The following is a 26,498-nucleotide window of genomic DNA, read 5'->3' as shown; positions in this document are numbered from 1 at the left end:
TGATTGTTTATAAATCTGTAAGGCTTGATTGAATTAAATATACTATTGCTCTAATTTCCAACCCACAAATTACTTCCCATTGAATCAATATAGTGATTTCTTTTCCCAGAACTATAACAAACTTATGAGCAATAAATCATATCAAAATCTTACACATAAATTTGAATGGTTTTTTCCCCTTCTTTCTAATGCATAAAGAAACAATACCAAATGTTGTCCCTCCTCCCTGGGAGAGTATAGTCTATCTGCCTAAGAACACCTGTTTAATCATTATGGAATTAAAAGGGAAAAAGCTAAGGAGATAAAGAAGGAAAAAATCCAAACTGATTAAAAAATTGAGAAGTGGGTAGAGGGAACAGGTTGAGATTACATGCCCCCCACCCTGACCACTTCCATGTGTTAAGGTGTCTTCTGGTAATACTAAGTAGATCCAGTTTTTATTCATTTCCTTAAACAAACTGGTCTGGTCAGGTTGCAGAAAAACAGATCTTACGTCATCCACTAGACTCTGAGGGGCATCCTGCAGTGACTACATAGACATCTGGTACTTTCCTCCTATGTGTGTGTAACTCACTTGGACTAAGTGTCAAGAAGCTAGAAAAAAAAATTCATCTGAACCTTACATGAAAAGATGTGGCTATAGTATATCATACTGCAATATAAAAACATTTTTGCAAGAAATAATTTAAGACTAGAAGTGCATCAGCACTGACATACGTAGTGGAGTTACACAGTTATTGTCTACACGCAGCACACCAATGCTTAGAGGACGTCATCCACAGGACATCCACATGCTTGGCTGAAAGAACGACTATGTCTTGATGTGTTATCTGACACAGTAGGAATAGGCCAAGAAGAAAGCAGGATTTCTTGGGAAGAAAAGTGCAGTTTCTGAACATGTAAGACTTCAACCCCAAGGATGAGATGAATGCAACCCAACTCTAATGGTCACAGTGGCTTTTGTCTGCAGAACCTAATACAGTACCCTACACACAGCTTGACTAGAAACCTTCAAAATGACTACTTTGCAAGGGTTACGTTTACCAAATAATTTCAGTATCTTTTTAGAATTAAAGTTAAATTTGGAAGAAAATTATGTCAAAAATCCATTCTGACAGGGAACACTTAACTTGCATTTCTAATGTTTACAGTTTACACTGTATATGAGCACAAGGTAGATTTTTGAATAATTCAGTGGTGACAAGCCTCTATGTGAAGGATGAGAGATGCAATGAATTAGTAGAAGGAATGAAGACATGCCTCTCGCAGGGATCTGAGAATGGCAAACCCAGTGATGCAGAGTATAGGATCCCACTAAAGAGTTGTATGGACAGTACTCCTGAAAATGAGAAATATAGCTCCTTAACGGAGGATGCATAAAATACTATAGTGAACAGAGCAGAGTCAGAAGAAAAGATTTATATTGTATGACTATCAGTATACACACAAATGCAGTTCTATCCATGGATTAAGAAATTCTCTACTCTGTGATTTTACATCAGTAGCTAGATACATAAACCCACCTGCAGAACCTGCAATATTAGCCCCTATACATAACAATCTTTAAAATATCCATTTCTCCTTCCTGTTACAATGCATTATTAAAGCATTCAAATAAAAAAAAAAAATCCACTTTTTTTTTTTTTCATTTCCACAGAGACAACAGTGTACCTGAAAAGAATGAACGTGTCCATACATAGATCATACATAGAAATGCTACATATATACAGTCAGGACAGAACAATACCTATAGACAATCATCTATTGTTAAGGAAATACATGAGTTAGGTATTACAGAGAGATAAACTGTTCTATCTGAAATAGATGAGAAGACAAGAATGTCTGAGGGACAACCAATAAAAAGATGAACAAACCAAACATCACAGAATCACAGAATGTTAGGGATTGGAAGGGACCTCAAAGGATCATCTAGGCTATATAACTAACACAGAAAGTAAAAGGGCAACACCTGTTATGCAGTCTGGCTTCTACAAAGTTTTACAACTAGCAAGAAGCCAAGAGAAAAATGGTGCCCTTGATATCACTGGGTCTGAGTCTGCTGATGACTTGGCACTTCACACACAAGGCATGGCTTTAAGATTGTGTATTTCACACACGTAATTTGCTATGCACAGGTATAGGCAGGTGTCTTGTATATTTTCAAACATATGTGAGGAAGCAGGGAATGAAATACCTTTAAACCAACAGAAAGTTGAGTATAGATCACTTTAGGCACCTAGAAACCCAGCAGACACCTACCTATAGCCACTTAACAGCTTGGAAAACCAGTCACATATACTCATGGTAGTTACTTCCCAGGATGAGTATCAGCAAACGGCTATCAGATAAAACTGCTCTAAGGGATGGTAAGCAAGAGTGCTGAAAGGTCTGCAGAGTGAGAGAGAGACTTGCAGTGGTTAACTCTTAGCTACTTTATCACTGAGAGGACAATTTCTGCTTTGGTTTGTGTCTTGTAACTCAGGACAGCTGATAAAAATTAATGAATTATGTATTACTCAGCATACATAATTTATAATTTCTGCTCCTGCAGAACTTTAGTTTATGGCCTAAAAAAAACACTCTCATAATTAATTTCTTACTAGACAAGTAACTGTCATTAGCAGCGGCCAATGGCAGGTGAAGATGTACTGCTGTTCCCACGCAGATGCGGAGGCGTGACTGCCTCTCGTGTGCTATGTTAGTGCTGCTTCCCCTTGTGAAAATTCATGCAGGTTTGATGCTTACAGTTGGCTCCACACAAAGGCACTAACGGGCTTGGGGGAGAAGAAAGGTGATTTTCAATTTTCAGTTCTAGATTTTCCTAACGAGCAAGATGAAAATATGTAGGGAGTTTTCATAATCACACAGATTAAGAAGGGCCATGTGGATCATCAAGTCTGAGAGTTACGCTCTATGGTACCCATAGAGTATTTATTTCTCCTGCACTCACAAGGACGCAAAACAGTGACCAACATCCTATGATAGACTTAAGTCCTAGTAGAAAAGCGAGCCGCAAACCACTGTATGTGCAAAAGGCAGAAGAAAACAAAAGCTCTCAGAAAAATACAACCATTAGAAAGACTTTAAAAAGATATTTTTAAAGGATCGTGGAAATGATGTTGCTAGCCCTGCTGTATCTCATTTTAGCTCTCTGTTTTTACTAAACATGTTTTCATACATATTGATGACTCCTAACTTACAGTGTATATTGTTACCAAACTGGAGTTAAGATGACTACTTCTGTAATACATAAGGCCTGTTTACAGTTACTTACAAATAATTAAAAGGGAAAATAACAAATACTTTTGATACTTGCACACCTTGTCATCCATAAAGTTTAATGCCTGTCCATTTTTATGGAATGCAGCTTTAAAGAATGTCCTCTTACACATCTAAGAAAGAAAAAGACACTGACATACTTCAATGCTTTAAGAGGTACGAAAAGAAAAATGGAGTAGCAGTAAAGTGTTACTACTCTTCTTTTTGCAGAACACAATAGCATGAACAACAGTGTTAGAGAGGACACCTTGAAAAGAGGTGGGAAGAACCTAAATCCAAGCTCTATAAGACTTAAGGATGCATTTCACTGGTTTGTTAAACACTTACAGCTACCTATTTAAATGTTCTCAGTTCCTTCAAACATAGTCGAGTCCAGCCTGTGATCCTCTGATTTTGAGTAGACTGTTCAGCTTAGTAAGATGAGGGCCCAAATTTTCAATACTTGTTCTAAGATTGTTTCCAATACTTACAGAAAAACTTTACCCATCAGTACAATGCGTTGAATGACATTTCAAAGAAAACTGATGGAAGAAGAGGTGCAAAGAAGGGGAGGAGAAAAGAAGTTGTCTTACACTAGAAAGTAATTTATGCAATCAACTCATCATTAAAAGTAAGGATTTGTATTCTTCTCTTCTTTGAAGAAAGGCAAACACAATCTAAAGGCACAGGTAAAACATTCAGGAATCCCCAAGAGTTATGCACACACATGTACAAAATAAGGTTGGACAGAATGCACAAATTGGGGTTTCTAATCCATTGCTTTTTGTTAAAAAGATACTAAGATTATTACAAATCAACTGAAATACTAAAATCTTTTAATTTGCGTATCAGAATGGTAGTCTGGTAGCCATGACTTCTGCTTGCTTCAAGAAGCATATGAGTAAACTCATATTTGAAAGTCTGACCCAGAAGGGAAGATTCTGCACTTCCCACAAAATCAGCAGGTATAGATCAACAAGGAGTATTGCAATAAATATCTGTAGTCTTCTGCTCCCAGCTAAGTCATAATAGACCCCTCCTCATGTAGTCTGGTTATGCATGTCAACATGCTGTGCTGATTCCAGAGAATAAATACTGTGATATTGAACTATTGATCATTTATACTATTAAAGATTATTTGGAAATACTATTTCTGTATTCTTGCTGCAAAGTGCTTGTATGCTTTCTGTAGATTGCATGAGCACATCTGATATTGCATATCAAGTATATGTAGTTACCTTAAATTGTTTTCAGGCTGCGGAATTAATTATTACTGACATATGCATTCAGACATGCATACTACTCAACTATGCATTAAGAAATTACATTCACTACTTGCACACACTATAAAGTATTAATATTAAATTTAGAGGCCAACGTTTAAGCTTCTGTACAAGTTAACTGTATTTTTTACTTTCTTATTTGTTCTGTATAATTACTATGCATTTCCTCAAAACATTAACAAGAGACAACTCACTCTCTTACAAGAATGATATATACAATGTATGTGACTCTATCACCTCATGATTAATAGAGTCTTTTTTATTCATGAAGTTAGATGTCAGACTCAGCTGAAAAATGTGTATCATCTTATATGTATTTATTCCAAAACCTAGTAAAATTGCTTTATACCACTACAGATGGATACAATAACAACCACTTTTCATTGTTTGAATTAACACAAGATCTATGTCAAATGATGACCTTAAACTTTCTGTGTTAGGAATTTCATTTAAAACTTGACAAATATACTGGATGGCAGAATAACATACTAATAACAATTCATATGAAATCTACTAAAAGAAACCCCGGACTCCTAAAAGAAATCCTTGAAGCTTCAAAATAAACATTGGCCTTCCGTACTCTGGAAAGAAAAACTGCACAATACCTTTTTTGTTTCCTCATTATCATCTCAGTCCTCCTCTCACTAGACTGAGAAATTTAATTTAAGACCACTATACTCTTTTCCTTTAGCTGCAAAGTTAGTTCATAATAATTGCTGGAAGTACTGTTACCGCTACTCTTCTGTAATTTCAGAGAATATCCTTCCTTTCATCTAGAAAAAAGATGTAGGATGTGTCCACAAGCAGCACTACACAAAAACAGAGTACCTCATCTCCCTGTAAGTTATACAACAGAGTAATAATGAATGTTATGGAAAGATTTTAATTAAAATTTGCCTAAAAATCAAAAGGGACATTAATAGATATATTATAATATCTCCTGAGTCCTACACTTGCTGGTTTTTATTATAAGCCATTGCACTGGCTGATAAACATTCACCTTTACCTTAGCTCATTTCTTGAATAATTAATAGACTCCAGGGGCTATGAAATCAAGTAATGTAAAAGTGAAGAAAAGTGAAGCTGTACATTCGTGACTCAAATCCTGTATATTTTCACCATTCAAGCCCTGAAAGCAGTATTTGATATTTCTGACACACCTGTTATATACAGCTATAGTACCAGGCTGAAATAGTCTGTGTTTTCTTTCTGTTTTCCTAGTTATAAATGCATGAGGCAGGCAATTATTCAGAAAATGAGAAACAGTATACTAACTGAAGAAAAAAAATTTACTTGTAATTTACTTATTCCTGATAGAGATAGATTTCAAGTTACTTGAAGTAGGAGAATAAAGGCCTTGCTGCTACAGTTATTTATTTCCAGGCTGAAATTAACTGTTGAAGAGAATATGTTCATGATAAGCTTGAACAGTAATTTAATGTATATGATTTCAGGAAAGCAGTTTTTGTGCAGATATTTTTCAGGCACAGCAGGCTCTACAATATGACTTTTTTTTCTTTTTACTTTCCTTGCTGTAAGTGAAGTCTTTAGTCTAGGAAAAAAAAGGTCTATTTTTATGCATCCTAAGAATACTCCCACTGTCTTCAGTAAAACTAAAAAGAGCATGTAAAAATTTAAAATATATGCAAGTCTTTTCAATGCCACCATCAAATTCCTGATATGCCATTAATCTCAAACCCTTATACCAATACATAAGAACTATTTATTTTTAACGTCACTTCAGACTACTATCTGTTTCCAGAGAGATCTCATTTTGACCAAAAAACCCATCCTCCAAAGTCACTACTGCCAGAGTACTAAAGAATATTTCAGAAAACAGCTGAAATTAACTGTGATTACCAGAAAAGACTGAGACTGGGTATGAGTGCTGCTGGTACAAAACACAGTAACTTTATTAAAGATCTCTACAACTCTCTTTAGTCTGTTCCAAGCTTTGGTTGCAGCAGTTGTAATATGGCTCGTGCACCTCTCTTAAATGCATGAATGACCTGGTTTTAGCTGGGACCAGGTTAGCTCTTCTTTTTAACAGCCAGAAGAGCTCCGTGTTTTGGTTTTACTCAGAGGCTCACTCTGAGAAGAATGTTGATAGCAAGGTGATGTTTGTGGTTGGATGTGAAACTCCAAGGACTTTTCAGTGTGCCGGAGTGCAGAAGCACGGCGGGATAAGGCGGGAGCATAGTTGGGACAAGGGGAACACGATTCCCCTTGTGATTTGTGGTGGAACTTAAGACTGAGGGCCAAACTGGCCAATTAGTATTCCATATCATGCAGCGTCATGCCCAGTATAAAAGTGAGGGACAGCCGGACAGAAGGGCTTTTGCGCTTTGGCTCTTTCGCCGCTTTTGCTCTTTTGCACTTGCTGCGCTTTTGCTCTATTGCTTTTTTTTTTCTTCTCTCCCAGTACTCCCACTCTTGGAGTACTGTCTCTCTCTCTCTGCCCCTCTCTATTCCGGGGCCTCGCGTTCGTCCGGGATTTGCAGCTTCGGGACAAGACGGGCTTCGCATACGAGGGGGTGGTGAGCATCTACACTGTGTATTAAATCATCTGTATTAAATTATTCTTATCTCAACCCACGGGTTTCACGTTTCTCCTTTAATTCTCTCCCTCATTCCTGGGGGTGGGGGGAGGGGGAGTGACCGGCTGTGTGGGGGGGGTTCAACCTAACCCACGACAATGAACTAGCTGGTTCTACACCCCATCAGCACATCCCCATCATCCTAGATGGGGAAATCAGCCTCTAAGCAAAACTGATTTTTATTTTCTCACTGTCAGAAGAAAAAGCCATACATATGCCTTTTTTGGGGATAAGACAGGGGAGCTGAAAGCAATCCAGGTTTCTAGATATAAGGATGTTTGGTTTTACAACAAAAACTTAGGAACTTATTTCCTTCAGAAAAAAACAACCTATCTTGTGATAAAAGCTTAATGTTACATACAGTCTAGTGCAAATTCTTTTTCTTTTTTTTTTTGGTACAGGATAGCACTAGACATGAATAAGCTAGTTTTCCTATGATTATCTGTTTGGTAGTTTGTGCAGCCTTTGCATACTGTATCTATGCAACACAAATCTTTCCCAGGCTGATGGTGGTAAAATTAGCCATATTTTGTCAGTTAATATGTCATGCGAATCACTCATCTTAAAAGGTTGCTGCACATGTGTGCGCACATGTGCATGCTTTATGCAATAAAACATTTGGTTTTCAGTATCTTTTATCCCATGGCAACTTTCTTTAACGTTATACAGAAATTTGGAAAGAAAAGTGGACTTATGGGGTGTTGCCTTCAGAAAACATGTAAATATCAGAGAATAAACCTCTGCTTCTAAAGTGGAAGAACATGCATGGGTCAAGAGAACTAGCATTTTTGAAAGAACACCTTTAGAGAAACAACTGAACTGGAGAGGTTTTTCCAATGACTTTCAATGTTTTTGATGAGGTTCTATATTTAAGGCAGTACTTCCAAGAGTACAGTAGCTACCTTTTCTTAGGTGTTTCATTTCACTGACTTCGAAGATGTCTGCTTTCTAGCCAAAAAAAAGACAAAACAGTGCTTTTAGGAAACCTATTTACATATAAACATTTAGGAATAAATTAATCACCCTGGAAGAGCCTATTTTTCTTTTTCTCTATGCAACCTTACAGTCCTACAAGGATGAGGTAGCATTTTAACTCAAATCATCTACAAACAACATAAGAGCTCTTAGTACAAAAAAAAGTGCTCTTTTACTGAGTGCCTCCCTCTAAAATTGTACATCATACAGTCTGCAGATATGTGGGATTTGAGGGGATGCAGGGACATAGCTGAGATGGAATCCTTTCTAGGAGGATCCCTCCTCTCCTTTTCCCTCTCTGACTGGAGTGAAGGGACTTGTTCAGTGCTAAGTTCAAAGTCAAACTGTTATCTCAAAAATGACTTCTGAATCTCCTTCCCCAGCACATAACTATCTTCCTCTGTGGTACCACTTAATTCATCCCTTACGATTCCATTTGCAGTAGAAACCTCACAAGCATAGACACTTCATGTTATTAGCATTCATTTTCTTGTATGACTAAATAGGCATTTTGAGATTACAGTACTCCTAATACATCAGAAATGCAAATTAAAAAGTCATATTATTTAAAAAGTCTTGTTTCTTCATTGCACTGAATATCTGCTATGAAAAGTGACTTGTTTGCCAGTTTTCTTGTCAGCTGTTTATGAAAGTAACCAAGTCTCTGCAACTAGTTTACTAGGTGGAAGGAAAACCTACCAAAAAAACCCAACCAACCTAATTTAAAGATAGTTGGTATGTTTTAACGGGCTGCAGTCAAATACCATGTGAATGTCTTCTATCTGTACAAGCTCCCCAGGCAATCTGCTCTGCAGCTTCACTGTCCTCATGCTGATGAAGCTTCTCCTTTTATCCAGTCTGAACCTTTCCTGTTTCAAGTTACACCTGCTGTCTCTTATCCCCTCACCTTGCACCACTGTGAAGAGTCTCCTTAACACCTTTCCACAGACATTAGGGAGGCTGCTCTTAGGTCCTCCAAAGCCAACTCTTCTCCTGACTTTTTCAGCCCAGATCCCTCAGCCTCTCCACAAACTGCAAGTGCTCCAGCCTCTGATGATCTTAGTGGCCTTCCACTGAACTCACTCTAGTTGTCTGTGTCTTTCCTGTGTTTGGAGCACTAAAACTGGACATAGGCATGTAGGTAATAATTTTGTATTGCCAGCAGATGGACACATTGATTGTCCCATCAGCATTCCTTTCCCAGCCTACATATTCCTTATCTTGAATGTGAAGAAAATCTTGGCACTCTTGCTCTACACCAGATTACGTCAATTTTTTTACTAAGCAAACAAATTCAGCATTGTGGAGCGCTGATGTGTACCTAGCTCTGCTCCTGCAGATACAACTGATTCCACGTATTTGGTCTGTGTGCTTGAGCCTAAGCCTACCAAAACATATCCTTGTAGAGACGTGGCTCCCAGGAAAAAAACTATTTTCTCTCTCCATTGAGGGAACAATCATGAGAAGATTTGTAGAAATTCCCTCTTTTTTATATCTCATCCTTCAAGTATATCCACAGAAGAACATATTTTCTGTTCCCACTATCATACAGACTCTTCTGAAAAGAAATACTTTAAAAAAAAGGTGGCAGAAGACAGAGAATCTGAAAAGCAGGAAGTTCTGTTTTCCACTTTTTTCCCCACTATCATCTCTTCTCTCTAATGATATTACAAACAACATGTTAAGTGCTCTGAAAGTCATCTTGCCTTTTTACGCTAGTATGACTTTTGCAATCTCAAAAAATCTGACAAATGTAATTACGCCTGAAAGAAATAAACCATTTCTTCTCGCAGAGGCTGAAAGAATACTAAAACGTGATCTGTACTAGCACTAAGCTAATTAGAGTGACACCACTTATGTCAGCGCTTACGTTATGAACCTCTCATTTCAGGGTTTATAACTGTGTTCTACGTGAGTTAGCTACTCTTACGGGAGTGCACAACATAGCTGTTAATGGCTTTGTTAGTGATATTTTCCTAAAAATGGCTTAAATTTCAGTTTGAAATTTTCTAACTCCCTTGTCTGTTACATGGTGTAAATCACGAGCAACTTGTGACTAAAGTAAGACAATGTAGTAAGACAAAACCCATCCAAAATGTGATTTATATGCTTGAATTTTGAAATGTGTATTTTGCAAAGTTTGGAGACAAGAGTTGTTGTATATACTAATCACCTTCAGTATCTTCACATCCAGACATAATATTAAGGATTTCTGGACAAGAAGTGAGGTTCCCATGAAAGAAAACTTAATACTATCATAAGTCAGAAGATAGTTTTATAAACACTGGATGTCAAATGAAGTTTTGGTAATATAGTCATCATATATCAGTGTTACAAGTGAACACATTTATGTAGCAAAAATCTGGTGTGCTTTCTGGTATCTATAAAAGTACTTACATACCCTGGAAATCTGCAGATAACCTATCTACCTAAGTATGTCGATTAATTTAGGAAACATGACAAATTCACGGGAAACAATTGACAATGCAGACTCTCAGGTATGAAAACTAGCAAAACAAAATAGCACTGTCTTGCATCACGCTGAGACATGACAAAGTGTGGCCTTCCATTATATCCACTTTTTTATTTATATATAAAGCTATGCATTTACAGTATTTAGTACCTATGTGAGTAACTGAGCTAAAGTTTTACAGCTTACACAAAAAAATTCTCTCTCTTCCAAAGGCCACTTTCATGCAATCAGAAAATCAGTATTTAAAGCAAAGTGATAAGGTGTAGACAAAGACAGGGATTTCTTTTACCCAACCTGAAACAATATTGCCTGTATATCAATTAAAAAAAAAAAAGGACAAAAAGATGGAAAGAATTCCTTGCCAGTAAAAGCAGTTACAAATTGTTCTCTTTCAGAAAGAAGTTTTTTCCTGGCTCTCTGCTATCTACCAGTTTAACTAAAACTAAATTTCTTTAATTTCTAAGAAACAGGTTCTTTATTATTATCATTATTGAATGATTCTCTATACCCTATATCATTTTTCTTTTAATGTTTCATTAAGCATTGCTCCAGCGAACTTTCCTCGGTTAAAAATAACCAGCTGAAGAAGATGTAATTCTCTCTTGGTGAGTTGACACAATAAACAGTTTCTCTCATCAGACAGTAGATGGTCTATCAGATTGGAAACTAGTAATTAGTGAGCAAATGATGTGCAATCATGCTATGTATGCCATGGTGTACATTTCTTGCAGTAGAATAATTCATATAGGATATTATTTACCTTAGTGCTACTTACTCCTTACCTAGATAACGGGCTTATGATCTCAGTAGGTAGATGGAAACATATATTTGCTTTTTTGGTCACCCATTCTAAATCCATCCTGTTGGAACAAAACTGTTACTTCATATCTACAAATAGCTATGGAAGAACTGCCTCCTTATCATCTTTTTTTTAAGAATGTATGAGTGACAGCACTATGCATTGCTACATTTCTTGAAATAAAACAGGGAGGGCATGGTTTCCTCCCCGTTTGCAATATTTTCCTTCTGACTCCCAATCCCAAAACATGGAAACACAATAGTTTCTGAATAAACTTGTGGTTCTTCTATTAATTGAAAATTTAAAATCTATCAACTGAACAAGCTTGCAACTGGTTCTTTGAGTTCATGAGAATATTTATATACTGATGCTACTACTGGGCTATAAAGGTTGAAAATGGGAGGCATATTTTTAATAAATTTTAATAAAACACAATAAAATATATATCTTAACAAACCCCTGAAAGATATATTTATTAAATAGAGTTCTTCAAAATTAGCATATATCCTTCGCATGCTCATCATATGAAAGCATCAGCTGTTTATTTTGTTTGCTCAATGCTAGTAAAACAGGTCAAATACACTCTAGGTTAAATAGCTGCAACTCAGCAAGTAAGAGTGCATTTGAATCTAAATTCCTTTCATCATCATAGTCCTCTATAAAGCAACATATAATTATGTTTTAAAGATCTCTGATGACGTGTAAAGCTTGAGAAATAGGGAAGAAGCCACCAAAATCCATGGCAAGTTGCAATGGAGTTACAAAACCATTCAAATGACAACCTTGAAGAGAGAGGAAACCCTTGTCACTAAACTAACTGGTCCATACAGACTCACTTTGTTGATGCTTGAGGCACAGTGGCTCTGGAGAAGACTGCTTTTATGTCCCTGTTGCTGTATTTGGCCTAGGATTTCTCTGTGCCCTCTGTGAGGAAATAAACCGTCCCTGATTTTTCATGCCATGTGCTTTCCAGTCCTTTCATAGGGAATCAAGGTAAGGTGATCATACATCCTGTGTAGTCTTTTTCCCTAGTAACTACCGACTCCACAGGTTGACTCCAACTCAGTTGAAAGAGGAGGCTATTTCAAAGACAAGTAAGATCTCTAAAGTCTGTAGAGAGCATAGTGCTGGATAGGAGGACACATTCAAACTAAGGCAAAGACTGTTCCATAAGCTCATGTTACAAGAAGTCTGAAGATCCACATAGAACTTTTGTCACCATACTGTCAACAGTAAAATATCAAATCAGAGCTGACAGCTAACCACAAGACACAGATGTGTAGAAATAGCTTCCTCAGCTCCAACGTTCAAGGAGCTGCTTGTTTATTTAGGTACTGCTGAAACGTGAATTGTTCTACGACGAGCTGTATTACCTCCTGCCTAATCATTAGGTATGTTGCAAAGGGATCAATGCAGCGCATTAGCTTTTCTGTTAATATTCTATTTTACAAGCAATTTTCAAAAATTTTAGCTAACTTTAGCTGAGAGTTATTATAAATTACAGTAATGACTACTTTGAAGTGACCTTGTAACCCACTTGGGCAGAGGAAAAAAGCCTGAAGAGACACAAAATAGATTTCATCTTCAGCTTCAAGAGGCAGAAACATTCTTCAGGAGTGTTTGTGTGAGATAAAACGGTATATTTGATTTCAAGAACTGATTAGTTCATGGAGATTCTGCACTCAAAACACATTTGATCATTTTCTTCTACAACGGCAGAGGCATATGAAAAAATGACCAGCAACTACCTGTTGCAGTAATTCCGAAGTGTCCACAGAGTTTTTTTTCCTTTAAATATTATATCTTATTTCAATGTTTGAAAGGAAGCAAATATTTATTTTAATAGCAACTTTAGCAAGTTGCTAAGACACTCTTTAAACCCTACTACTTCACTTAAAGCTATCAGTTTACTGTCCTTTAATTCTCTGCTAACACCCAAGTAGGCTGACTGTCTATAAGAGAAAAAAATGAGCCAATGATATTCATGGTGAACTAGACTTCCTTATTAAAAACGTTACTATTATTATTAACAATACTTATATGAAACAGTACCACAACTAATAGAAAGTAAATCTCATATCCTAATGACAGCAGCATTTCAAATTGAAAAGCTGTATTGCATCTGGCTGGTTGGAGTTAATTTTCTTCATAGCAAATGGTATAGTGCTGTGTTTTGGATTCATGACCAAAATGGTGTTAATAACACACACACTGATGTTCTAGCTATTGCTTACACAGCTTCAAGGACATATCTGTTTCTCATACTGTCCCACCAGCAAATAGGCTGGGAGTGGGCAAGAAGTTGGGAGGGGACACAGCTGGGACAGCTGACCTCAACTGTCCAAAGGGATATCCCATACCATATCATGTCGTGCTCAGCAATAAAAGCTGCAGGAAAAGAGGAAGGGAGGACATTTGGAGTGATGTCGTTTGTCTTCCCAAGTAGCCGTTCTGTGTGATGAAATCCTGCTTTCCTGGAGATGGCTGAAAACCCACCTGCTGACAGGAGGCAATGAATTAACTCCTTATTTTGCTTTGTGCACATGAATTCCGTATTTGCTTTTGCTTTACCTATTAAACTGTCTTTACCTCAACTGACAAGTTTTTACTCTTTTACCCTTCCGATGCTCTCCCCCATCCCCCTGTGGTGGAGTGAGCAAGAGGCTTAGGTGTCTACCCACAAAAAAAACCCTTTCCAGCTGTTTTAAATTTCTTGTAATAAGTACTTTGGTTTACACTTACAGGAAAAGCATCCTTCTCTTTGATCAAGATGTAGCATAACATATATCTTAGGCATTCTGTTATTACCTGTTACCATATTATACAAACTTTCCTCCACAAAATAAATTTCTTTCTCATTGTCTATGAAATGACAATAGCCTTCTGTATGTTTTTTAAACTTGCTACTTTTAACCATATAAAAAAAGATCATGTAAAAGAACCAGTTTACCATAAAGTATTTTCTTCCACTGCTCTGCAACTTCAAGATACTGATGTTATAAGCTAACGTAACGGGTAACTCATCCTCCTAAAAGCTAGAAGGAAAAAAGGAAACAAGTCATCCAAAACCCATCATAAAGTAGGTGAGCTTTCTGATCAGTACACATCATTGCCTTAGTTCTACTCCTACTGAGGTCAACAATACTTTGATAAATCTCACCCTAATTAATGGTTTGCATTATATTTCTCACGAAGCATTGGTCCAATCTGAAAGTTTTACTAGCTCTGATTCACTGTGTATTTAGAGACAAAATTTAATTTGTACTGTCCACTACCCTTTTCAGTCCTTAAGCAGCAACACAGGTAAATGGAAGTGAGCTGGACTCTATCTATCATAAACTGCCAACAGTCTTGCTTGCTAAACTCCCTTCAGTTTCAAAAAGCTGGGTCCTCTGAAAATCTTGAACTTGCACTGATGATACTGGAGACAGATTTCAGTCCAAAAATCCTCAATTAATACAAATAGCAGAGGAAGAAACAATGCTGCTGTGATTGCAAACAAAACCCCAAATATCTTTCCATGTAGTTGGAGCACATCTCCATAATCAATGATACACAATCTGTGTAGCATTAACATGAAGTCTTGCTCCCGATTAGAATTGTCTGTTAACGCAGGCTGAATTCCTGCCTGCTCTCAAACTTATTTTATTAAAGCGGTGTTATGAATTATATTTATCTTTCTTTTTTTTTTTTCCCCAAATAGGAAGAATAAAAGAAGAGAGAGGAATGGAAAAGTTTTGGTGGCTTAGAAAACAAGAGACATGACCAATGTTCCCACCAGCAAGTAGCTATACACTGCTGCTACCAGCTACCATCTCTCTCTTGCTGATACCTTCATTTGTCTCATTTGCAAGTTATGCTGTGTTTCCCAGCCTGTCAACTCCTTGGAGCAAGACCAGTTTACTTCCTGAGTACAAGGAGAGTCTCCAAACTAGTTTTGCCCTTTGAGTGCTCTATGATATGAAATGTTAAATCACAACTACTCTAAATGCCTATCTCGAAATATGGAAGGCAATACTGTGTTCCACCATAATAGCACAGACTAAGTCCTTGTAAATCACAAAGTTGAAATTTAGTGCCCCTGTTTGTAATTTTAAGGATGAGACAAGGAAGAAAACAGTAAAAGCTGGAGGCTGAATTTTGTATCTGCAAGTATAAATAAAGGAAAGATACCCTGCGAAAAAATGTTAAAAAATCATATAATCAAAGAGGAAAAAAAACTCCTTCAATGTTGAGAATATTTTTGTGCCACTTCTTTTTAATTATGTTGCTGCTGTTTTAATTACATTGCTAAAGATTTATACAGCCACGGATAGCTAAATGAAAGAGGCGAATCTCTACAATGTTATCTGGAATACATGTTATTCTCTGCAGTCAGGAATAATTTTATGCAGCAATTTCTAAAGAGATCTGTACAGAGCAAAATATCTCAGCATGACAAAGAGGTTAGCTAATATTGTGGGAACTGATTTCAACAGCAGCGTTACAAAAACAAATAAATCATAAACAAAAACGGGGACCTATTAAAAATCAAGTTACTTTCTGTATCCACTATAGACCTGCAAGATTGAGACAGGCCCTGGGAACACTGGAGTCAGGATTCATCTCCTGATGGAAAAGGGAAGTAGAGAGATGGATGAAAAGTCAGGTGCTGAATAAGTCAGAAAATAAAAATATGTGTGTGATGTTCTATTCATGTATTTTACTAAAAGTACAGCTGAAGTATTTGTTTGAATTTTCCAAATAGCTGTTGTCGTTAAATGCAGGACAGAAGATTCATATGTATTTTTGATTTTGAGTATAGATGCAAATACTGAAAAATTTGTACTGAATTGCAGAATTACATCACTTGTAAGAATATTCCAGAGAGGTGGAATGAGGTTTTGAGGTTTGAGAGGTTTTGCCTTTTCTCTTCAGCTGGAATACAGGAAGATATCGAGAAAAACAAAGATGATAACTGCTTTTACACTTTTTCTCGATTCAAGTGTTCACACACTCAATTTCACTTTTCAGAGTTAGTTGGACAGTTCATACAGAAGTGATTTAAAGCAAATATCCGGGTTACAAACAGCTATTTATTTGTATCAAAGAAGTCAACAACACTGAAAAAAACATAATTTGAATTTTGAAATATTTCTGCTAGTGCTTTTGAAATAAAATTAATGATCAGGATGGAAAATATAGATTAATAGGAAATTTGGTATGAAGCAGAAATGAAACAGGGCACAACTAAAAGCTACTTTTTCTAATATCTACACAAATTAGAGCCTGGTCTTTCATCACTGATTCATTTTTATTCAAGTACTTTTCCAAGAGATCTTTCTGAACCTTAAGTATTAAACATTTTATGTAATTTTTCTGTAGTAATTTTCTGTATGTCAGTGACTCCAGAAACCAGGAATTTAATGAAAGTATTAAATACTATCAAATTCCAGATTAAATACAGAACATAAACAAATTTTTGCCCCTGTTATTCCAAGTGACAATTGGAATGATGATTAAAATGGCCTTAATTAAAAAGGAAGTTTAAATCTCCCCCATAAATTTATAAAATAAGAAGTGATTTTTGTTACAAAGATGCACATTGGGTTACTTCATCAAGACTCGGTCGGGATAGAAATCTTTCAAGATATATGAGAAAGCAATCTTTATGTAAAGAACTATTCTCAGCATCAATTTCAGTGCAGTACACTTTATCTAAATTATTAATTTTCTATCTTCCATTGTTCAGACTTCTCTTTAAAGAATTCAGTTGAAAAACAGAATAAGCATAATGTTTAGATTTAGTTTGGCACCAGGCTAAATTCCAGTATTCTTCCAATATAGAGGCTTTTCTTGTCTTACATGGGAGAAAAAAAAAAAATGCTGGTAGGGCAGGTAAAAATCCCTATTCTGTAGACACTTAGATCTGCTTCTTTTTACTAAAAATATTGGAGTTTTTTTCCCATCTGTCTCCTGAAACATCTCTAGGATTGAGTGACAGATCAAATTTTCCTTTTGTCTTATATATCAACATGGTCCTCATTTCATTACAGCAATATAAACCACAGTTTGAAGTCCTGGCTACTCACTGAACTGACAGCCCAGATCCCATTTGCCTTAGAAATTCTATATATTCTTATCCATCCATCTAATGGACCTATCACTATATCCTTTCTTCCTATCTTACTTAAAAGGGAACTAAATACACAACTCACCTGGAGATGATTAATATGACAACAATTGCTTTGAAAGCAAAATAGCAACTGTCAAGTTCGAGAGAAACAAAACATAAAAGAAGGAGAATGCTAAATAAAAAGAAAAATCATTATATTCATTGTCTGAGCCCTACGTTAAGGACAAAATAAGAACAGAAAAGCTCACCCTTCACAATGCATTCTTTAGCACTGGTGAGTTTGTATGAGTTATTTGCTTGAAGTCATGGCTTTATGAAGTATAAAATGATACAAATAAACATTATTCAGTGCTGTGACAGGGTTTTTTAGCTTTATTTGAATCTTTTAAACAGTACAAGATGCACTGCAGTATTAAAAGATTTTTTTATACACATACGCTTTATTTTTCTGACTTGTCAGCTATTTTATATATCTGCACTTAAAGAAAGCAAAAGTAATGAACAAAATAAGCAATCCTTTAAGGGCTGAACTCCAGCTAAGCTGAAGCCAAGCACAAAGGGGGCAGAATTTCACCAAAGTCAACATCATTTTAACTTACACTGTGCACTGGACAAGCTTCCAAGCAAAATCTTTCAATATTATGTGCTATATAAAGCTAAGCTTTTAAAGAAGATCTCAAATTCTTAAACTGTACAAAGGAAAAAATTTGCAAAGCCAGGTTTACATGCTCCCTAAACAAGTTATCTCAAAAAAAGAGGAAGACTATACAAAACAATGAAAGCCAAAGTATTGGTTAGCATATAGCAAAAATCTGTTCAAGGAACTGCAGAAATTGCTCACAGAGGCTTAAGAGTAGAAAGCTGCTTAAGTCATATACTATTTTTAAGAACAGCAGATTTGGATGAATTTATCTCACGTAAGAGCAATAAATCATCAGATCAAATACACAGAGAAAAATACACCTTTGAAAATACTAAGTGACAACTGAACTGCCTCCATGCTAAATCTTTTTTCCTTTGTTCGCACACTTGTATCAGGAACTATATTTATAATGAAATTTAGGTTTGTACTTATGGACAATTTCATACCAAAATATAAGCAATTCACCCTGAAAAAGTCTTTGCAGAATGAACCAAAAATCAAAAAACAAAGGAGGTCTAACTTCTTGGAGAAGACCGTTTTGTTAGGCAGTAGATGTCAATCAGTAGATAACTGCTTGCCAGAGAATCAGCACATTCATCAGACCAGACTGGCCCCCACACCCACTCCTGAACATTTTCTTAAAGTAGTAAAAAATTGCTCTTTTTGCCTTGTTTTTGAGTTCAATCATTTCATTTCTCTTTACTCTCCCTGTCTCTTACCTCTTTTATATCTCTTTCCCTAATTATTTCCCAGTGTAATGAAACATCACTGCACATAACAGTATTTCCTTTTTGAATATTGAACCTTCTGTCCCATCCTCCAATCTATTTACTCTTCCCTCTCTCTCAGGTATGACTATCCTTTTTCACTCTCTCCTCATTAATGAGGGTCTTCTTCTACTGATACTGTGACTGAAGTTTCTCTATACTAATTTCTATCCAAAATCTTTACTCTGTTTTCTTTCAAATTTCTTACCGTATCTTCACTAGTATGTGACATCTTCCTCTTCTTATCAATTGTATTTTCTCTTTTGTGTTCATGCCTGTAACTAAAATTCCAAATATACTAAACAGAAATATCAGAAACATTTTGTTTCTCTGTATGAAATACTACTAAATAAAGTATACCAAGAAAGTACATTCTTTTCATTTTTGGGAAGAACAATATTCATAGATCTGCCACAGCTAGGAGTCTTTTCAATTACTTCAGAATTCTTTTTTGCTTGTATTTTTTTAACATAGAACTGACGTATTACAAAACACAATAATTAAGTAGAATAATGGTTAATGGGGGAAATTTCAGAAACAAATCTCAACTCAGTTGATATATATCTTCTTGTCCTGAGAAATTTCTGCTATACTAATATAGCCAGCCTCTTATATTTCTAATCTGATCTACGTAACAACATATATAAGGGAAGGATACATTTTACATACATATGTAAAAGGAATGTTTCAGGTTACTCAACACCAATGAACTTTAACTATTTAACTAATTACATACTTGATAGAATTGAGAAATGACTGATTGAGTGCTGACTGCTGGTACCTTGACAGGACTTTCATTAATACAGTCTCTGTGTTCGAGCTCATTGAAATTATTTGTCATTTCAGAGCAGACTATCTAAAACAAACAAAATAATCTCATTGACTTTTGCTAAAGAGGAAAAGCACAAAATCAGTTCTTCTCCTGCAAATTGTTATTTTATCCAAAATTTATTTCAAATGCCCTCTCTTTTTAGTGGAGTGATTCACTCTGAGGGGTAATGTATACAACAGAAATATAGTACTTAGTTGTTCAAATCACATTCTGTTTTAATATATCACAGAGATTAAAATACAAGATTTTAGTTGAACAAATAAATTTCATTTGAAGAGCAGTGTCTCCAACCTGACATATTACATACATGTCGTGGTTTTATAATAAAAGGAACTGAGGGTCGAGACAAGAACCGAGAGGGAGCACCCACCAACCATGGTCCCGAGCAAAACATGACTCAGGCTTTTTCTTAAAACAAAAAAAATTATTAACAGTTGCTTAAACAAAGACAAAAGGAAACAAAACCGGTTACTTGAGAAGATAAAGAGTAAACAAGGCCAGATCTTAAAACGAGACATCCCCACCCCCTTTTTCCTTTCGTTCCTGGCTCTACCCCCTCCCCCAGCGGCGCAGGGGGACAGGGAATGGGGGAGTGCAGGTCAGTTCATCCATGTTGTTACTGCCGCTCCTTTCTTAAAGGAGGAGGAGTCCTTACACCATTTTTCCCTTGCTCCAGTGGATCCCCTACTCACGAGAAAAATCCACAAACTTCTCACAGTCTGAGTCCTACCCGCAAGATGTAATCCTTCCCCATCAGAATACTCCAATGTGGGCTTCACCACAGTCTCGGCCTCTTAGGCAGCTGCTGCCACTCGCGTCGGCGTGGGCCGTCCCACGGACTCCAAATGCCTCACGACCTCGTCGTGCATCCCATGTCCCATTATTACCAGTACCTGGTCGTGCATCTCCTGCTCCACGACCTCTCCTGGGCTCAGGCATCTCTTTCCCTGACGCGGGCTTCTCCACGGGCCGCGCGTGGGTCTCTGCTCCGCCGAGTCTATCTTGGTCGCAGGGGGGCCGCCTGCCGTCTCACCAACGATTGCAAGGGAAACCTCAGCTGCAGCACACCTCCTCCCGCTCCATCTTCACGGACCTGGTGTCGGCGTGGCCGCATCTCTTAGATCTTAGCGCTCTCTGGCGGAGCTCGGCCCGGCGGGCACCCCGGGAGCGGGGTGCTTCCCGACTTCCCCATGCGGCTCTGCCGGCGCCATCTTGAGCACGTGGCGCCGGCCCAGCCCGGGCAGCCGCTCGGCCGGGAGCCGGGAGCCGGGAGCGAGGGCAGCGCTCTCCTGCTCTCTCCTCGTTCCTGGGCAAAAGACTTTTTTCCCGTCCCTTTGTCTCAACTTAAATAGGGCAATTCGCAGAGGCGCCAATTTGGCTCAACCCCCCGAGGCGGATGGGACTCAGATCTGATGGCACAGGGAGCAAATCCCCTCTCCTGCCACCAAAACACCCCCCCACATCAAACTATCACAATACAACATAACCAGTTTAAAAAACGACTAGGAATGAGAAAGATGAACTCAGTCGAGTCATTTGTCATTCAAGGAACCATCATGAGACAGGCAAAAGAAAGAATATCAAGAATCTGGAATTTTACTTAGTTTACAGTATTCATCAACATTAAGTCTCCTCCTCAGAAACATACTCTAAAGCAGGGTGCCAGTCTTTCAAAGGGTAAGGAGCTGCATTATATCCTTTTTCTCTCCCCTTCCCCCAGTTTCTAATTTCTAGAAAGAACAACTGGAAAGAAATCATTAAATCTATACATTTGAACTGACTTGGGTTCCTTCATCTTGAATAGTGGTTTTAGGGAGTTGATAAGGTAGTAACTCAAACCAAAGTAACTCTTTTTTGTAATTCATATGAAGAGAAAACCCTTACTGAAAATTCAAGGTTTTCCAGAAAATTTTTCATGACAATAACTAAAGATGTAAGTTACACCTGTTTGAGTGTAACTAAGCCCATACAGTAACTCTGACTCTAAGAGCTAGGTATTGACATGTAAATGACAAAGTTTCCCCACCAAGCCTCTAAATTGTGGCTTTTGTTTTTCAGCAATAAGATAATTTCAGACTTCTGTTTGCTTCTTCCTTTGTTTTGGTTTGTTTCTTTGTTTGTTTTAAATAACCCACTCTTTTCCCATATTTGATGGATTTGAAATACAACATTCAACTGATAAATGGCAAAATCTTTATGAACAAGCCCTTGGTATTTTCAAGCAAGTTTAAAACTGAACAGCTACAAAAGCTGAAAAAATGGAAAAGTCTGTAACAAATGCTCTTCTGAGTATTTTTGTTGGTCTGCCTTAGTCAGAATTCACATATTGTGAAAGTGAAAAAACAGCACTATGGGACAAGAAGAAGAATCAACAAGCACAAGGCACTGCATCACTGTTTCAGAAGAAATGTTGAGGACATTAAAAAGATCTGCTGCATAGAGGACTGTGTGTAAATTAAATGCTGTTTTTACTTGGGCTGCTGAGATTTAAAAAAATTCATCTCAGAAAATATAATTGCTGAACTATCAGGTAACACCCTTATCTCTTTTTTAGATCTCTGTTTTACAAAAGAGGCCTGTATCTTTAACAGAGCTGGTAACATAAAACAGTTGCTGCTAATCACACTCTTGGATTTTATTTTCCTGTTCACTGCACCAGCAGTTTGAGAAATCAAATCGTAGACACTTCAGTAGAAACATTTTTATAATACTTACTCTGCAACTTCAAGAGCTGTTTAGACACTAGAAGCCTTTTGTGTTAACTTTTGCTCAAACCTTAAAATGCTGCTTCAGACTCTATAGCTGTCACTGAAGGGATCTACCCTCATTGAAGCTTAACCTACAGACCATAATAAACCTTTAGGCCAAGGGTTCCCTTGAAGCAATTTATATTTCTACATGTGGTTAAAATAAGAGCAAATGTCTTGAAAAGATTGATCTCATTCCTAAATAGAGAGCTTGTAACCCACTTGTTTTGTTTTGTTTTTTAACCTGGTCAGAATTTTTTTCCAAAATTTTATACTCTTGGACACTTTCTTCAGATTTACAGAACCGTGCTACTCAGCACTGCCCAAAAAAGCTTACCAGCAGACAATGAATGAATAATTTAAAATAATGTTCTTTCAAATATAAATGCCTTTCAGGTGAAATTGTGGCTGCCCCATCCTTGGAAGTGTTCAAGGCCAGGTTGGATGAGGCTTTGAGCAACTTGGTGTAGTGGAGGGTTTCCCTGCCCATGGCAGGGGGGTTGGAACTAGATGATCTTTGAGGTGCCTTCCAACCCAAACCATTCCATGATTCTATGAAATCATACAGCAGTTCTCTGAACTGTTATAAGTACAGATCTGATCAACTGCTCTTATTACCACATTCTGCTAAATATATAAAATTAATGTCTTTTTTTCCACTCAATTTCTACTTTTTTTTGTTATTTGTAAAGCAATCTGAAGCAACTACCATATACTTATTTTGACTATCCTAATGTATACAGTTCATCAAGAAAAGATAAGACACTGGACCACAGCAATCAGCAGTTTGATACAAATGGCAAATGCAATCCTTGAAGGATGTTTACTAGATCGTAGCTGAAAACCTGCAGTTCTAGGAATAATTCCATGCCAAGCATGGAGAACTCATAGCAAATCAACTACAGAAACTTTCCACGAGAGTATTTTGCATTACTGAATAAGTATTTCATTTCCACCACACTGATTTTTTTTCCTTCTCTGCTCAAAACCTGAAGAAATGCTTTATATCTTTTGCTATTCATTAATATAACAAGCTCATTAAAGTAAATGAAGGTTAATTTAATCATATTCAGGCACTATATTGGATAGATTATTGCATTTATCTTTTAAATAGTTTGTCTTTCATTCTACTATCTTCATCAAATAGTATTCTGAATAATTATCACATTGCTGTTATAAAGTTACAGCACTATTACATTCTTATTAAGAACTTCAGGTCACCTATAGCGTTTACACAAAATACCACAAATCTAGTCAAAGCACCTCGGGCTATGCAGCAAGAAAGTAATTCCCTATAGCACTGTGTGCATTTCTAAGGTCCTTACCATTTAGATGATTACATTATCTCAGTTTTATATTCACTAGTCAAGAGATAAATGTCAGCTGGAATCATTGAATCTCAATTTTTTTTATACCTTTCATTCTGCTTGATAGGCTTTTTACCCATTGTAATTTATTGCTCTTACTGATGAAAGTATAAAGTAAAAAGCTGAGAGTGTAATCAAGGCTAATGGTGAATCAAATACCATGCGATAATAAATCAGCAAGGAAAAAATACTCTAGAGATAAATGGAGATGTTTACCATGTCAGTTAGAATAGTATTAGAACAACTGTTTATGTAAAATACAACACTGTACACACACACACAAAAAAATTAACATTCTCTTCAGTAAAATAAAAACTAAAACTTTAGACAAGCAGCTGAATTTTGGGCTCTTTTGCAAGAAAAAAAATACTTTCTAATCATAGTATGTAGCAGTGAGGAAAACAAAACACAATATGAAGAAAGTATGCAGCAGAAAGACATTTGAATTTTATAAACAGGGCCACACACTGTCAAAGTCATAGCTTGCAGTATTCCTGTTACTTTATCTTTTAAAGCTTACTACACTAGAGAAAATCCTACAACTCCTACATGAAGAAGCTGCAGCACACATAAGTTGCCTTTTCAGATTTACCAAAGCATTTTTTCTTTATTCTGCTAAAGTATTTTTTTAAAATTAACTGGTCTTTTATTTTCTAAACAGACAGTACATGTGAAATAAAGCAACTATAAGAAAACATCTCAATAGCTTGCCTAAGGACCAGCTACAAAACTTACTTGAAGTTAAAAAAAGAAAAATCTCATTCACTTTAACAGCTTTTCTGAAAGGCCCCAAGACAGAAATTAGAACATAAAATAGCTAAGAAAGGATAAATTGAAATAGGATCTTCATTTCTAGTTGTTTGGTTTTTTTCATATCACTAAGCCTGCCCACTAAGAGTTAATAAAAAATGGTTAAATGTATGACTTCATGATTTTATTAAGAAAGATTAAGTGTTAGACTATATTTACAGTACCTTTGGATATTGTTTTACAGGGATCAGAACTCTTTCAGACAGCTTTATGTTTTTGTTGCTGATCACATCAAGATATTTCTTTTCTTCATCTTCCTTCTTGCCTTCAGAACCCTGAAATTTTTCAATTTCTGAAAAATATTAAAAAAGAGAGCAACCAGTGAGATGATATTTGTCATACTCAGGAACTTTAAACCTACACATTATAATACAGACTGGCACTGAACACTTAGGCTGTTTGCACTCAGACTTGTACTGTTGTCTTTGAAAATAAGTGGACTGTCACCAGTGCTGAGGCAGAGGTGACAGTTCACAGCTCATGCTCCTAAACTAATTCTTTCCCAGCTGAAACTGAAGCCTAATGATCTCAGTGGCAGAAGAAACAGATGAGGCTTATGATTCAGTTTATCAGTCTTTTAAAGACGATCACATCATCACAGCTTGATGCTATTTCGTAAATGTGACCTGCCAGAATTAAGTCAGATTCTAACTACAATGGCTAACTTTAAGTAAGAATACTAAAAAACTGAAGAAACTTTTTGTTGCTACTGAATTTCCATTCAAATGCTTCTGAATTATTTAAAGGTTGTACAAAATAAGCTAAGAAATAAAGTCAACTCATGCACAAAAAGATTCTTCATTAAGGAAATTCACTAACTAATGGCTTTATTTAAAAAGGTGACGTTATGTATAACATTCAACAGAATTTACAAAAGCAACACCGAAACATATTCAAATTGAATAGCTTTGACTTCTTTATTCTCTCAAGCTACATAAGTAACACCTAATTACAAACAATTGAATTTATTAACCTGCAAAGAACATCTAATACAGTGCCTGAGAGGTTCCTGATAGTACAGGTACTATTGAAAAAGCTGCATTTACAGCAGCGTCATTATTGAAAGCAAAGAAAATCACAGTACTTATGCTGACTTGCTTACAACTGAATTACAGCTGAAAAGGGACAGCCGTGGGTCTGAGAAACATGCAGTTTCAAGGACCAGAAAACAAGCACGGAGAAAAGTAAAACAGTGACAGAAATCTAACACATAAACAAGTTTCTTTGACTTAAAACAAGCGTAAAGAAAAAAGTCTGTAATACAATAGCTTACGTGACAATTTGTTAATAAATGTTTATGCCACCAATTCTAGAACAAACAACTTATTTAAAGCCTGAACCAGGAGACAGATGTTGAATGCCACTGCTAGAAACATTTTTAAAACCTCTCAGAGAACACACCTAAAAAACCTCAGATGAGATAAATCTCTCGTAAATTAAGAATAAAAAGTTTTCATAATCTCTAAAAGTATTAGAAAGACAAATTACATTTTTAAAAAATATTTCATCATACCTGGAAAAAAAATCTGGTATGTTGCACTCAGTAGGAGCAAGCATCAATTAAGCATGAGCTTACAAAGCAATATTCTTCAGTAAAATACTTTGTTCAGATAGATTAGACAGGGAAGTCCATTTACAATTACTCTGCTTTATTGCAAAGGGACTGCCTAGAATCTAATGGCTGGTAGCAAGCCTTAAAACAGCTTGTTTTCTCCTCCTTCCTCCTCAGAGCCTTTGAAAGTCACCCCCAAAGCCTTTATGGAGAAATGCACCCCGGTGGGATGCGCTGTACAGAGCCTGATGTTTCACGCCCTCAGTGGGAATACACGCCA

The 26,498-nt window shown here is 36.6% G+C and overlaps 1 protein-coding gene across 1 annotated transcript in view; it reads right to left on the bottom strand.

Moving 5' to 3' along the window:
- The window catches only part of KHDRBS2 (KH RNA binding domain containing, signal transduction associated 2), a 362,598-nt gene that overhangs the window by 256,885 nt on the left and 79,215 nt on the right, over window positions 1–26,498 (bottom strand). The window contains exon 2 of the mRNA XM_086608307.1: window positions 24,831–24,958. Within this exon, the coding sequence (XP_086464433.1) occupies window positions 24,831–24,958 (128 nt within the window). The remainder of the gene's footprint in view (window positions 1–24,830; window positions 24,959–26,498) is intronic.

This window comes from Tauraco erythrolophus, chromosome 2 (genome assembly GCF_009769465.1).
Source record: "Tauraco erythrolophus isolate bTauEry1 chromosome 2, bTauEry1.pri, whole genome shotgun sequence".
Taxonomy (NCBI): Eukaryota; Metazoa; Chordata; class Aves; order Musophagiformes; family Musophagidae; genus Tauraco; species Tauraco erythrolophus.
Note: the sequence above shows the minus strand (reverse complement) of the source record. Positions and strands in the feature narration are given on the sequence as shown.